We start from the raw sequence: 15,492 nt of genomic DNA on the forward strand, positions 1-15,492 counted from the left end.
AGTTGGCAGTCTCGCACAGGCCGCTGTGACACAATTCAAGGCGTGTCGCGTTGAATTTTTAACCTCTGTGGACATCGTCTGAGCTGAGCTGCAGGAGCCGCGCCATTTTGGGTATCTAACCTATCGTTCGTGAAGGGTCTACGGAATCTTTTCCTAAATACAGTTATCGCCATAATTTCAACGTATTGTAACTACTGCAATTTATTGAAATACTGAACAGATAAACGTTGACTCAACTAAGTGTAAATAACAAGGATAATGGGCGCCACCTGCAAAACAATTGCAGGAATATTTAATTATGTAGAGCAACGAGCCACTCCCTCTCCCAAGGCGACGGTCATCAGGCTGACGAGGCTCCAGACTTGCTTTGTAACCTTACCTGTTGCTATATAACCCCTGAAATTAAATTTGGGTAACATGCCAGGTTCAGCCTCACTCCACTGACAAAAGACTCACTTAAAGTTTGATTCTATGACTTTACTCCCAGAATAAGAACTAATATGTGACAAACACCAACAAAATAAACACTTATGCAACCCACTTAGTGCTTGCTGTTTACATAGAGCTAATATGCACAATACTACCCAACAAAATCATCTCTTCACGAGATTTATTCGTTTGCCGTCTACAAAGGCAAATTACACATCATTAAACTCACCAATAAAAATAGAACATCGAATAAGAACTAATATGTGACAAACACCAACAAAATCAACACTAATGCAACCCACTTAGTGCTGGCCATTTACATAGAGCTAATATACACAATACTACCCAACAAAATCATCTCTTCACGAGATTTACTCGTTTGCTGTCTACAAAGGCAAATTACACATCATTAAAATCATCACTAAAAAAAATCGAACCTCATTATACTTTTAACATACCTCCAGGTAAGAGCCCCACTGCACTCCACTGTTACCGTGAATCCTAATCTGGTAGAGAAAAGTACGACGACTATTTCTCTACATATGGATGCAACCTTCTTTACTAACAGCATCCCTAACCTTATTTACACTTCTTCGTCATCTTGAATTCTGTATAATTGCTGGCTGGACAGAAAGCGTTACATGTCCGGAGGCAAGCAAACAGCAAAATTCTCCACCAACTGAAGCTGCATACTCAGGTGACAAGTTCCAAACAAACACTTTCTTTTACAGAAAGTCCACTGCAAAGCCGGTAAGTTGTTGAGATTATACCATGATCGCTCCGTAACAGATACTCCCGTACAATAGCAGATCGTATAGCAAACTGCGCAAATACGTCGCTCCCACAGACCAGTACAAATGAGAAACACACAGTATCAGCATTAGAGTCAGAAACACAATGAGAATCAGAATCAGAATGACTCGCCGCACACGCGTACCCACTTATATGTGCTTGCTACACGTGGTAATCGTGTCCTGAAAAGTTTAGTGGTAGCAACGCTCACACCGGCACTTCTTCCCGCGTCACTCTGTCAACACAAACCTTGCTCAAAACAAAGCCCTCGCATTGGCTATCGAGTATATGATGTGACATAGACCGTCCACTCATGTATGTCCACATTGATTCACTCCAATTCTTCAACCGATACAACCTGCCGTACCCCGTGTTTTCAAGCCACCTGTTGCAACACATCCAACTGACTTCAACCGTCCTTCCCGATATAGTCGCAGTGTTCCCGGTTGCACAATCCTTACGGCTAGGCCATATTTACAGACTCTTACCCAAACGGAAATTTATACAAAATATAATGATGAACATATGCAATATTCCCTAACTATACATTCTTCTTATAATATTACGTTTTTACATGGTAAATAAACAAAATTACATGATTTTAACCTAACAAACTATATACGAAAATTTCCTAACCTAAAAACTCGGAGATCGTACATACGTCCGGTTACAATACCTCCCCTTGATTTGTGAAGATTATATACAATACATCTGAGCAAATCACAGTCTTTTCAGTACAGCAGCCTACACAGCCTGTCAAAGTCACTCAGGATTTAAAGAAAATTCACATATTCTTCTTAACATACACAAAACATCTGAACTTACAATACTTCACCTTACATACCTCTTAAGATTGTGAATATTGTATGTACCAATCATGTCACCTTTGTTATTCAACAGGTGATAAGCACACTTGCCAACTTTCTTACCTACTGTATAAGGTCCCTGATACAATTTAAAAAACTTATGAATTTCTTTGTTGTCTGCAGATGAAATGTGTGGAACCTTTAGTAACACCTCCTCCCCTACTTCAAAACTATCTCCATGATGCCTCCCCTGCTGCATCATTCTCCTATCAGCTGACTTCCTTAAATTCTGCCTCGCTAAATCAATCACCTTTGAAGATACCACTTCTGCTGAGGGTAGATCTACCCTGGTTGCCAATCTCACACAAAAACTCTCTTCCCATTCTTTCACACACAACTTACACAGACTTACATTCGGAACACATATACATTTCACAATCCAGACATCCCTCCAGTTCTGAAAACACACCACAATCGCACCTCTTTCATCAATACTCTTCCACACTTCAATGAAATCATTCGTACGATCTTCAGCATCAGATATTCCACTCAACATACGTTTGAATCGACCTCCTGTTCTCTCATACACATTGTCACTCTCAATTTCTTTGAACTTTCTCCAAATACCAAAAAGCTTTCCAACACAATTACTCCTCATAAAATCTTCAAACCCTGAATCCCCATAATATTCACAACCACTCTTATGATTCTCATTATGCACAAAATGTGACCTAAACTCCACTTCACAAACTCTTTCACCCACAGCATCGACAGTTTTCCTCCACTCATCCTTATCGGACATACCAGCTTCAATCACCTCAATCTCATTCACACAACCCTTCTCACACTTTCCTTCACTCACACTCTCTTCCTGAAATCACTACTATCACTGAACTCGAGATCCCGACCATTACTACTAAATTCTCCCACTTCCATCGCTGTTCCCACTCGCACATCATTCATGCCATCAACACTGTTGCTCTTGACCCTCTTAACGGAAGTTTCATTAATCTCAAAATCATCACTACTCAGACACATTATCGACGTAACATTAATCTCCTCAATTACACCATCTTCTACAACATGATATGTCTTCCTCAAAGACTCCTCCTCCACAAAATAATCTTCATCACCTTTACAACTAACTTCCTTTTCAATTTCTGCAACTTCCCAAAGAGCATCAATTACCACAGTGTTATCACCATCAATTTTAGCACATAGTAGGTCCTCCGACAAATCCTCCTCCTTTTCTTCACATCCCTTACCCCCAAAATCCCTCAAATCATCACCTTCCCTCCCTACATTATCAATTCCTTTCTCCACACTACTACTCCAATCATTAGCTGCCGTGCAATGCTTATCAATTAAATTACTTACCTCCTCCCCTACATTACTAATTTTATCACTTAATTCCTTCCCCTGATTACTGATTTGACTACTTAAATTATTCCCTTGATCAATCAATTTGGCCAACTGCTCCAATACTAACTTCATAAACTCATTATTACCCCCCATGCTACTTTGATTTTGATCACTACCTTCCCCTTCACCCCCCATTACAATTCCATACACTTTTTCCATAGACATATTATCACTCTGAAAACTACTTTCATCAAACTTTGTGTGCTTGTGCCACAACTGCTCTCCTCATCATTAACTGACATACTTCCTTTATGCACTTTTCTCCTTCTCAAATTCATTACACTACTATTACTCTTACTATTATTCATATTCCACTGATAAAACATAGAACTCAAAACATGACAACACCGATACATAACTCCTGACACTGGACCAAATGTGCCTACCAAGGTCATATAGCAAGTCTGGATATCATTCTGCCTCACGTTGGCGGCGCCAATTGTAACTACTGCAATTTATTGAAATACTGAACAGATAAACGTTGACTCAACTAAGTGTAAATAACAAGGATAATGGGCGCCACCTGCAAAACAATTGCAGGAATATTTAATTATGTAGAGCAACGAGCCACTCCCTCTCCCAAGGCGACGGTCATCAGGCTGACGAGGCTCCAGACTTGCTTTGTAACCTTACCTGTTGCTATATAACCCCTGAAATTAAATTTGGGTAACATGCCAGGTTCAGCCTCACTCCACTGACAAAAGACTCACTTAAAGTTTGATTCTATGACTTTACTCCCAGAATAAGAACTAATATGTGACAAACACCAACAAAATAAACACTTATGCAACCCACTTAGTGCTTGCTGTTTACATAGAGCTAATATGCACAATACTACCCAACAAAATCATCTCTTCACGAGATTTATTCGTTTGCCGTCTACAAAGGCAAATTACACATCATTAAACTCACCAATAAAAATAGAACATCGAATAAGAACTAATATGTGACAAACACCAACAAAATCAACACTAATGCAACCCACTTAGTGCTGGCCGTTTACATAGAGCTAATATACACAATACTACCCAACAAAATCATCTCTTCACGAGATTTACTCGTTTGCTGTCTACAAAGGCAAATTACACATCATTAAAATCATCACTAAAAAAAATCGAACCTCATTATACTTTTAACATACCTCCAGGTAAGAGCCCCACTGCACTCCACTGTTACCGTGAATCCTAATCTGGTAGAGAAAAGTACGACGACTATTTCTCTACATATGGATGCAACCTTCTTTACTAACAGCATCCCTAACCTTATTTACACTTCTTCGTCACCTTGAATTCTGTATAATTGCTGGCTGGACAGAAAGCGTTAAATGTCCGGAGGCAAGCAAACAGCAAAATTCTCCACCAACTGAAGCTGCATACTCAGGTGACAAGTTCCAAACAAACACTTTCTTTTACAGAAAGTCCACTGCAAAGCCGGTAAGTTGTTGAGATTATACCATGATCGCTCCGTAACAGATACTCCCGTACAATAGCAGATCGTATAGCAAACTGCGCAAATACGTCGCTCCCGCAGACCAGTACAAATGAGAAACACACAGTATCAGCATCAGAGTCAGAAACACAATGAGAATCAGAATCAGAATGACTCGCCGCACACGCGTACCCACTTATATGTGCTTGCTACGCGTGGTAATCGTATCCTGAAAAGTTTAGTGGTAGCAACGCTCACACCGGCACTTCTTCCCGCGTCACTCTGTCAACACAAACCTTGCTCAAAACAAAGCCCTCGCATTGGCTATCGAGTATATGATGTGACATAGACCGTCCACTCATGTATGTCCACATTGATTCACTCCAATTCTTCAACCGATACAACCTGCCGTACCCCGTGTTTTCAAGCCACCTGTTGCAACACATCCAACTGACTTCAACTGTCCTTCCCGATATAGTCGCAGTGTTCCCGGTTGCACAATCCTTACGGCTAGGCCATATTTACAGACTCTTACCCAAACGGAAATTTATACAAAATATAATGATGAACATATGCAATATTCCCTAACTATACATTCTTCTTATAATATTACGTTTTTACATGGTAAATAAACAAAATTACATGATTTTAACCTAACAAACTATATACGAAAATTTCCTAACCTAAAAACTCGGAGATCGTACATACGTACGGTTACAGTATATCCTTAATTTGTAATAAGTGAACTGAACTTAAAGGTTTTCAATGATTACAAAATATGTAAAGAAAAGTGAAACGGAACTGTGGAAAAGTCACGCGTAGGCCTATATCATGGTTGCAATATTTTGATACCGTTATGTATAGTATGAGCTAAATGGTTAGCGCGTGTAGGCCTTTGGTTCAAGGGATCTCCATCGGGTCGAGGATTTTAACTTTCCTTGGTTAATTCCAATGGTTCGGGGGCTGTTTGTTTGCTGAATTAAACATTAGAATTACAATCTTAGGTAGGGCCGCATTTTCATATGGGCATAGATCGCCTATCACGTGACAACTCGAAAGACATGCGCCCGGCTCCGGAGGCCACATGCCATTAATGTTGTTTTTATTGTAATGATAATAATAATACCTATTTTCTCGCGTAATTAACGCACATTTTTTTACAAAAATACAGGCAAAAACTTTAGATGCATAAATTATTTGAGGAATTGAGGTATTTAAAAAATTATTTACAATTCATTTACATTTAAAAGATGCATCAAATATAATATACTTGCAATTGGTTCAACTCATTTCCGGTTAATCGTCATCTGACGTAAAATTCTAGCATGAGATTTTTCTGAAAATTCAATTAGGGTACATCAGGTAAGGTGACATGTGGGTTTGAAGTACCGACTCTGGAAAATATTCTTCCTGTTACAAGCTGACAATACGACCTGAAGTGAAATAAAGATGTAGGTACTAATAAAAGTACAATTCATGTAAGTACATAACTGGCAAAAAAGAAAAACTATCCAAAACGAGAAGGGCTGGGCATCGAAAGAGGTACCCCTGCTATATTTCCCCAAACCGTTCATATCCAGTCTCGTACGAATTACTTGACCATCCACCCTTTTCTTGGATACGAACGTGGATCCCTTGCGGAAATTTTACTTTAGGCATTGTTTTACTTTTTAGAACAACGTTGCTGTAGAGGTCACATGCCATTATTGTTGTTGTTTTTATTATGGTAATAATACCAATATAAATGGTCTGTTATTGGACATTATAAATTTTCCAGCTAACTCATTCCTGCTCGCCAGCGTTCCTCTCCCCCCCCCCTCCTCGTGTGCTAAGTTGGACTCATCAGTTGGTACTTAGCATGGCGAGTGCATAACTCGGTCATCAAATTCCCAATGAGCAGTAGGTGGAAGACACTACCTAGTGTCCTTTAATGTGTCAGACTCTGGATTATTCCTCTCCGAGGAAATGCACACTGTAAGAATGTATATGTGTAATCTGGAGGTAATAAATTGTTGTGCATTGAACTGATTATGATTTGATGAAACCGTAGGCCAAGTATTTATTACTTGCTATTATTTGTATAATACGACATGGTTGTCATTATTTATTAATCCCACAGCAGACATTTTACATTGTGGATGTGTATAGCTTATTAACAAAGTATAGTGAGGTGACTGGGATTGGGGTTTGTTTTTTACTGTTATAACACATGGTAAATAGATTCCACGGTGGTGATGTATTTGTGCTAATGTATGTAAGGTCAGGAAGGGACAGTCTTCTTGTCCGTAGGATATAACCAATTTGAAGCATAGCCTTCAGAACTATGGATAGTTGTGGCGTATAGCTTGTAGATATTGTTTGTCTATTTTTATATTGGTCTTATCACATGATGATCATTGTTGGTGTTTGTCATGTTTTATTTGTTTTGAGAATAAATTCATGTAGTGAAACGTGTGGTAAATCTCTTATCGGTGGAGTAAGGAAAAACCTGGCATGCTACTCAAATTTAATTTCAGGGGGAAACAGTAACAGGTAAGGTTATAAAGCAAGTTTGGAGCCTCCTCAGCCTGATGACCGTTGCCTTGGAGGAGGGAGTTCTTTCATGCTCTACAGAGTCAATTATTCCTGTAAATCTTTTGCAGGTGGCGCCCAATTTCAGTTATTTAGATTTTATTCTAGTTACAATTTATCCATTTAGTATTTTCAATTTTGCCAAAAGATTACAGTGTATATAAAATAGTTTTGTCTGTACATTGCTCAGAATTTAAAAAGAATGGTATTTCTGTATCAGATGTGTCCACAGAAACAAGAAAATGAAGTTTTTAATTTTCCATCATCTCTATCTGTTTATATGTATGTATAGTAAAACCTCTATAATTTAAAGTGTTCGGGACAAAAAAAATTTGGACATTGAATTAAACAAATTTTTGCATAACGAAAAGAATATTGAAAATATGTAAGTTGGTGTTGTATTCGCGACTCGAACCCAGATTCCTCCGATCCTCAAGACGAATAAAGCAGACATTGTAAGAAAGATAATAATTCCCATGTTTTTCAGTCTGGAATAAAACAAAAGGAAGCTGAAAAATTGGGTGTACGGTACAGAGACTTAGAAGTCCAGGGTTCATCAGTCTTAAAATAGATTGGCCCGCTCTTCCTAATTGTTTAGAACACGCATATCCATTTTGATTACTTTTTCGTATATGCGAAACTATAAACTGAAGCAACAAAACTATTGCCAATCACCTGCTATCGGCAGAAAGGATGTGCGGTCGTAACAAATTCCATTAGACAGTTGGAAACAGTTCACAGGCAGTGTTTACAGTCACGAAAAAAACACAGTAATAAAATGCGGGCGCAGCAAGAACTTTGAAATTAACAAGTTATGCACGGTTGACAGGCCATAAATTGGGTTAAATGTGCCATCAAATCGTCACCAGCAGGCACATGAGAAGAGACTCCCTTTCCTATGTTTCCTCTGTTTGCGATTTCATTATAAATAAATTTAGACTCTACGAAACTTGAACAAAGATAACTCTGCGACCATACCGTACGCTTACCTCATAATAATAAGCCTTGTTGACAATGTGATAAAAAAAGTAACAACCGGGGTGAGTGGCTCAGACGGTTCTGACCCCAATTTGGCAGGTTCGATACTGGCTCAGTCCAGTGGTATTTGAAGGGGCTCAGATATGTCAGCCTCGTGTCGGTAGATTTACTGGCACGTAAAAGAACTCCTGCGGGACTAAATTCCGTCACCATGGCGTCTCCGAAAACCGTAAAAGTAGTTAGTGGGACGTAAAGCCAATTACATTACTTTTTAAAAAGTGACAAAGAAGCAGAATTCCTGAAAAACTGAAGTAGGGTGTACACAACAATGAGGGATATGAGACAGTCGCTCATTGTCGTAAATTGTCGTCTACAATGACTTTATTTGTTAGCTGCTCTGCAGGTACCAGATTACAGTACTGATTTCGAATTACATTATTTAGGGGCCTGATGAGAACTTCAAATTACATATTAACTGTATTTCGAATTAACCGATCGAGGTAACACATGAAGGCCTACATTTGAATTCGGGGAATGGTATTTACTTCAAAATACGCATATTTCTAATTAGAGTTATTACTGTATGCATGTATGTACGTATGCATGTACACGTATTACGAGAAAACGGCTGAAGAGAATTTAATGAAAATCGGTATGTAAAGTCGAGGAATAATCCACTATAATCTAGGCTATAAATCATCTTATTCATGCTGAGTAAAATGCTAGTTCAGGAGAAGGCCTAAAATTTAAATCTCAAATAACTTATTTATGTTTTTATTGGTCCTATCGATAACTACTACATAACTATATAGAATTTCCGATCATTTATGTCCTATACATTTTTACCGTACCAGCTATGATAAGAGATATTCATGAGCCACGAGAAAATGGGTAAACAGAATTTAATGAAAATCTGTATGTAGAGTCGGGGAATAAGATACTACAGCCCAGGCTATAAATAATTTTATTCACCCTGGATGAAAAGGTAGTTTAGGAAAAGGTGCCTAAAATTTAATTTTTAAATACCTATCTATGTTATTGGTCTCATCATAAAGTACTTAATAACCAAAATGATAAAGAATTTCCGTTCATTTATATTTTATTCAGTTTAACCGTACCGACTATGATAAGAATAGTATTTCAGAGTCGGAGGAAAACTGAATGTGGAGGCCTACAATATCGAAAACTCGTAAAATTGATCAACAATAACATTATATGGACCGTTGTTTGTTGTGATCATTGTCTCTTCTGCTGCCACTCATCTCCAATACACTGCTGTGTACAGAGTATAACAGCGTGCCTATATATTGGCGGGAAACAGCTAGGGAGTTAGATAACTTTCTTCTTTAGCATGCCATTCCTCTGGTTCATACATTTTCTGATACTGCTGGTACGTAACACATTGGTTCATCATAGTATTCCAGCTATTTGATTCCTACTCTGAGGCGCTGCTTGAAATGAGCAATGTGCACACTTACTGGAATAGTGGCAGAGGAATGTTCACAGCTGTCTGCGGCCTGGTCATTCCAGCTCTGGAACTTGAACTGTTAGATCAGCAGCATAGTACTGTTTGTTAAAAGTGAGAAAATGTGTGGTTTTTCATTTGATCGAGTACTTCATATGAATGCAGTGCTTTTAATTGCGACATTCCTACTGACGTCATTGTAATGACCTATGTTGATTTCAGTTAGGAAAACAACTAACAGTCTTTCTGAGGATGTAAAACGACAGATGGAGAGTGACTGTCTGTCATTATAATGATATGTCCCCAGCCTGATTGCAACTAATGGTATGCAAGAAGGCCTACTACCATTACAATGAATATTCCCTTACCCAGTCTTCCCATCAGAAAAGACATATGGTGACTTTCCCCGTTGTGTTTCTGGGGTAAAGTTAAGAGCTATGCAATTTAATCTTACTAACAATGTGTACACTACCTAACCTAGAATTCTGTATACAATGTAGAATTCCATTGCGAAGCTTGGGTACATCAGCTAGTTTGATATTATTTTAATGTAGCAACGGCCTACTAATTGGAATGTTTTCCACCCTGAATTCTCCAATGTTTTAAACAATATTCCCTTAACATGCTCCCATTTTTTTCAGTGTCCTACCTTTTAAACATAATTGAATTAGAAATCGAAAGGGACATACACGTGGGTGTACAGGACACACACACACAGTGTCTAATAATGGAAAAGGTTTTTATTACTGTGATTTTTTTAATGTGTAGTTTGTTCGCCACAACAGTACATTTCATGCAAAGTCTTGAACCTTGCAATATGCAAGAAAGCAGACTATTTCTGTATTCCAAAATGACAAATGCCGCGTGATACAATTGATCATGGAAGCCAAAATAGTAGCGAAACACAGCCTTGGGCAGAGAAGAGTACTATGGTCTTGGAACTTGTGACAGTGGTTCAACTTGCATGATACATCAACCCTGATATGGAAAACATAAAATTAGAAAACAGTTATTCCATGATGGTTGCCAACCTTCTGTGTAGACTTCACCAAAAGAAAAAACTTATTGAAATGTTAAAGTGGCACAATTGCCATTCCCTCTTTATTCTTATAATAATCTTATTTCCTCCTGTTAACTTTGCTATCTTTGAGTAGAATAGAATACGCTGTCATTTAAGCATCATACTTGAAATGTAAACAATTTTAATGATATTAATGGAATCTCACTTTGGTAGACCTTACCTACATACAACAAATCATACCAATATCTATAATCGTATAAGAAATTTGCTGTAGCCTAATTGTAAAATAAATGTAAACTTTTATGTAATATTAGAGCTAATGCTGGTTTTCATAAATTGTAAATGTGTGTATATTTCTTTTCCAGGAGCCAATTTCAGAAGGAGCTGGAGATGCTCCAAGATCTCCCAAAAAGAATCGTTCACGAAAGGAATGATTGCTGCACTATCACCATCTGATTGGGAACAATTTGAATGTCATGAGTGCTGTGAAGTGTGAATGTATAGAACAATATTGTAGAGGAATAATTGTTGACTGTTGCAGATTGTTTTCAATTTTTTGGGGGATTGATTGTTGATAATCTCATTTATTATTGTATTATTTTGTAATGGTTAGTTGGCAGCCCCCCTGGCAAACCATGAGCTCCTAGACCAAGAACACACTTGTGGCAGTGGGATCAAAAGGTCTGCAATACAGTCTGTTCTTATTTAAATACTATATTATCAATGAATTTATAGGCTATCATATTGTTATTCAAAAAGAAACAGGAAAGCCTTATCAAATGCAGTTACGTTGTTCTTTTTCTACTTCAAAAAATTGAAATATTAATGTTTTATTAATGTTAGGAGGACATGCAAAACTAGCTGAAGGATTGTTATGTTCTTGGCCTCTGGGTAGCTGGGCCTATGATATGTGTTGCTCATGAAATGGGCTTGTATTTATGTGTGAAGCTGTTGCAGCTTGTGAATTTAGTCTGTAAGAAAGAAAACACCAGAATTATTTAATGTTTTATTAATTGTAAAGCAAATTGTACAATAATATGTAGTATATAAATGAAGCATTTTTACTCCATATGTTTTCTTAGTCATAAAGGTTAATTCCTTGTTTTTAGTTATTCTGTCATGCAGGTTCATCATGTTAGTTGTTGTAAGGTTCACATAATATCACTTTAAATCTCAAAAGTAAATTAACAATCCACTGTTTCTTCTAGAAATCATAGCATTTTAAAGACTATTTTTATTAATTGTCTTGCCATAATATGTTGTCTTGTTTCATGTGTTATCTTGTGTTAAAATCATCAAATTCAATTCCAAAAGAAAGTCTGATCACAGTTTTTTCTGCATTTAGTGTGTGTATAAATGAATCATGTGGTATGCAACTTGTAAATGCCATTGTGAACAAACAATTCTTTGTGATAAGTATTTCTTCCCATATCACGATCTTCAGCTAAAATAGTTACACATCTCAGGAGTTAATCATTTATTGACAGTGCTTTTGTTACTTCTTCATATTTACATCAATACTAGTCATTTTCGTACGGAAAGATTACTAATAAGATTTCTTTATCGGATAGTGATTGAATGCTGCTTGTTCATATGCTTATTTAAAGAGCTCAAATAATAAATTTCCTTGATTTTTGCTTAAATTTTACCCATCTGTACATCATTGAAATATTTGTAGTGCTTGGCACAAGGATTCTGTTAATGAATGCAGGATGGTCACCCAAGGTGGAAATCAGGAATTCAGAATAAAATAATTATTTGTGAATTGAAGAAATATGTCATTTTATTACTGGTACAATCATATTTTAAGTTCAATACATACCTGGAAGGTGATCGTTAAATAGCTTGACATGTATGATCTCGTAGAGATAGTAATGAATATATCATACTTCTGATAGTGCCAAAAATGAATTAATTCTATACATTTTCATTTGTTCATTCATTCTAAATGATAAAAATGATCATGAATTATTATGAAAAATAGTGCTTTGTCATTTTTCAGTTGGTATTCTCATTTGTAATAATCTTTGTATTAAGCTCATTATTGTTGTTGTTGTTGTTATTATTATTATTATTATTATTATTATTATTATTATTATTATTATTATTATTATTGTTGTTGTTGTTGTTGTTGTATCACAAACATAATACACAGTTACATACTATTTTTTACCAAAACCTTGCCACATCTAGTGCATCCTGACTGGCTCGAAGTAGGTAGTCATCTGGGCAAGAAGATAAACACAGTGGACATCGTAGCATTTGCTTGACAGTTTGATCATGTGTATGGAATGTATTGTAGTCTGCTATAGATAAATCACTCTTGCTTTCTCTAACTAGAAGCTGCCTAAGGCAAAGCTTTATAGACTCAACATCAGTTGACATTAAAGAAAACAAGCTAAAGAGAAGGTTAGCATACAGTTAAGTCTAGAGTATGTTATATCAATGCATCAAAATTTTAAAAAAAAATGAAATTACTTTCGGGAATTGGATAATTCCATTATAGAAACGTTATTTTATTTTTAAGTACACAGAATAATGTAATCAATAATTCATGATTAACAGAGACTAATAAACCTGATTTTGGGTGGCCACCCTGTCTCGCTTCTGTTTTTCTTTTGTTGAAAGTTGTAGATAAGCATCTACTTCATCTTTGGAAATTATTTATTTCCTATGAAAATATTTATTTTAAATTAATGAAATATTAAATATATTTTGAACATTTCCATTTGAAGTGTTTCTCCTAAAAAAAAAAAGAAACTGTGTTTGGGCAAATACTTCTTGACAGCAAATCCTCTTCCATGAAGATTCTTATTGAAATACATGAAATTCAGTAATCTGGATACGAAGAGAGATGGACAATTAAGACAAAGAAGACAATGTTATATTTGCATTGCACAATGTTTTTGGCTAAATACTGTTAAGTTTATGAAGAGTTATTTGATTGTAGGTTTTTCTAAATATCCTGTACTGTAATGGGAAATTTATATCCTCAATAACTTTGGAAATATAGCAGGTAGGGGTAAGAAACCTGATAATTACAATAAATAAAGTGTCTACTTATTTCTACCTGTTTCTCTTCCATGGTTATTGACACTCATCTTTGACATGGCTTAATTGTTCCTTTACAGGTGACTTTGTTAGTTTGTTTGTTAATGCCCACGATAAGTGAGATCTCTTTATTTTGTTTGTGTGTAAAATATTGCTTCTCAACCTCATTTGACACCCGGAACAGGTTTCTGTGGGTGATTTTCTTTCAGTAGACAGGAGAGTTAAATATTACTTAACAGTATGGAGATTTTACTGTTTATGCATTACCAAACAAAGCAAGTGAATTCTTACATGTGGTTGATAACTTAGCACATCATCTCGTTAGTAGGACAATTTCTTGCTGTAACACCAGTCGTATATTATTTTAAGTTTGCAGGTGGATAATCTAGGACATATGATGGACATACAGAACTGTAACATTTGGCTGTCTTTGTGCAAATGCATTATTTGTAAAATAACTTCTTGGAACTGTTAAATAAATTATTTGAAAGAACTGGAAAGTAAAAGTGTAACCTACTTTACTGACTGTTCATATGGAAAACGCCCTATAGTTTATACATACCTGATATTTGGGTAAGTAACAGCAAGTTCACTAAACAAGGAAACTTTCTGCTGATTGATACCAATATTTTTCTGCAAACTCACCTTCAAATTATGGTTTAACTTCTCTGCATTAACACTAAAAAATAGTTGATAGGGTAATTTTTCATATTTGTAATTTTGTGGAAGCTATATTCCAAAATTATCATTCTGACTAGGGCAAAAATAGTTTTTTTTTTTTTTTTTCCTCCAGACTTGCTTACTGACAGTGAATATATAATCTGAATTTAGATAGACTTACAGGCTTACGTCATAGGGAAATGAGACTCGGCTGGGGAAACCTGATGTTTGTGAACTTATTTTAATTCTTCAGAAGAAACTATCCGATTTTTTTTTTTCTCATCAAAACATTCAAGAAATGCAGTCACCTTTCTGGCTATATTATGTGTCACTATGGTTGAAAATTTGTTGCTTCTAGGGATGGGCAGTCTTAAGATGGGGTCTTGAGATTTCTCGACTATCGCAAGCACCTGTTTCTCATGAGAAATTTCAAGCGATTTTGTGAGCATTGTCCCCGCATTGTGTGGCAAGCACCGTGTCTTAGACCTACTGGTAGATGGAGCAGAATATTGCAAGTTATGAATCTCATTCCGTATTGACGGTTATCACTTTACAAAAGAAAATATTTATAAAATCCTCCTATCAATACAATTCAATTCAATTGAATTGTATTGATAGGAGGATAGGATTCAATTCAATTGAATTGTATTGATAGGAGGATTTTATAAATACTTTCTTTTGTAAAGGAGCAGAATATTGTTTGTGCGGAGTATGCAAATAGCTGACCATGGGCCTTTTCCAATCCCTAAATGTATGTCCGCAAGTAACTAGGACGTTCATTTCTACCAAGGTCTATTATTGACGCAGTATAATATAATTATAAAACCAAACCAAACCAAACCCCATGGCACTACAGCCCTTGAAGGGCC

General features: G+C 36.4%; 1 protein-coding gene across 2 annotated transcripts in view; it reads left to right on the forward strand.

Moving 5' to 3' along the window:
- The window catches only part of LOC136866307 (calnexin), a 134,482-nt gene extending 120,026 nt beyond the window's left edge, over positions 1 to 14,456 (forward strand). For both annotated transcript variants that reach the window (XM_067143150.2, XM_067143151.2), the window contains exon 11: positions 11,278 to 14,456. In XM_067143150.2, coding sequence (XP_066999251.2) covers positions 11,278 to 11,346 — 69 coding nt within the window. In that variant the 3' untranslated portion in view covers positions 11,347 to 14,456. The remainder of the gene's footprint in view (positions 1 to 11,277) is intronic.
- Positions 14,457 to 15,492: the final 1,036 nt, after the last annotated feature.

The sequence above is a fragment of the Anabrus simplex genome, chromosome 3, assembly GCF_040414725.1.
Source record: "Anabrus simplex isolate iqAnaSimp1 chromosome 3, ASM4041472v1, whole genome shotgun sequence".
Classification (NCBI taxonomy): Eukaryota; Metazoa; Arthropoda; class Insecta; order Orthoptera; family Tettigoniidae; genus Anabrus; species Anabrus simplex.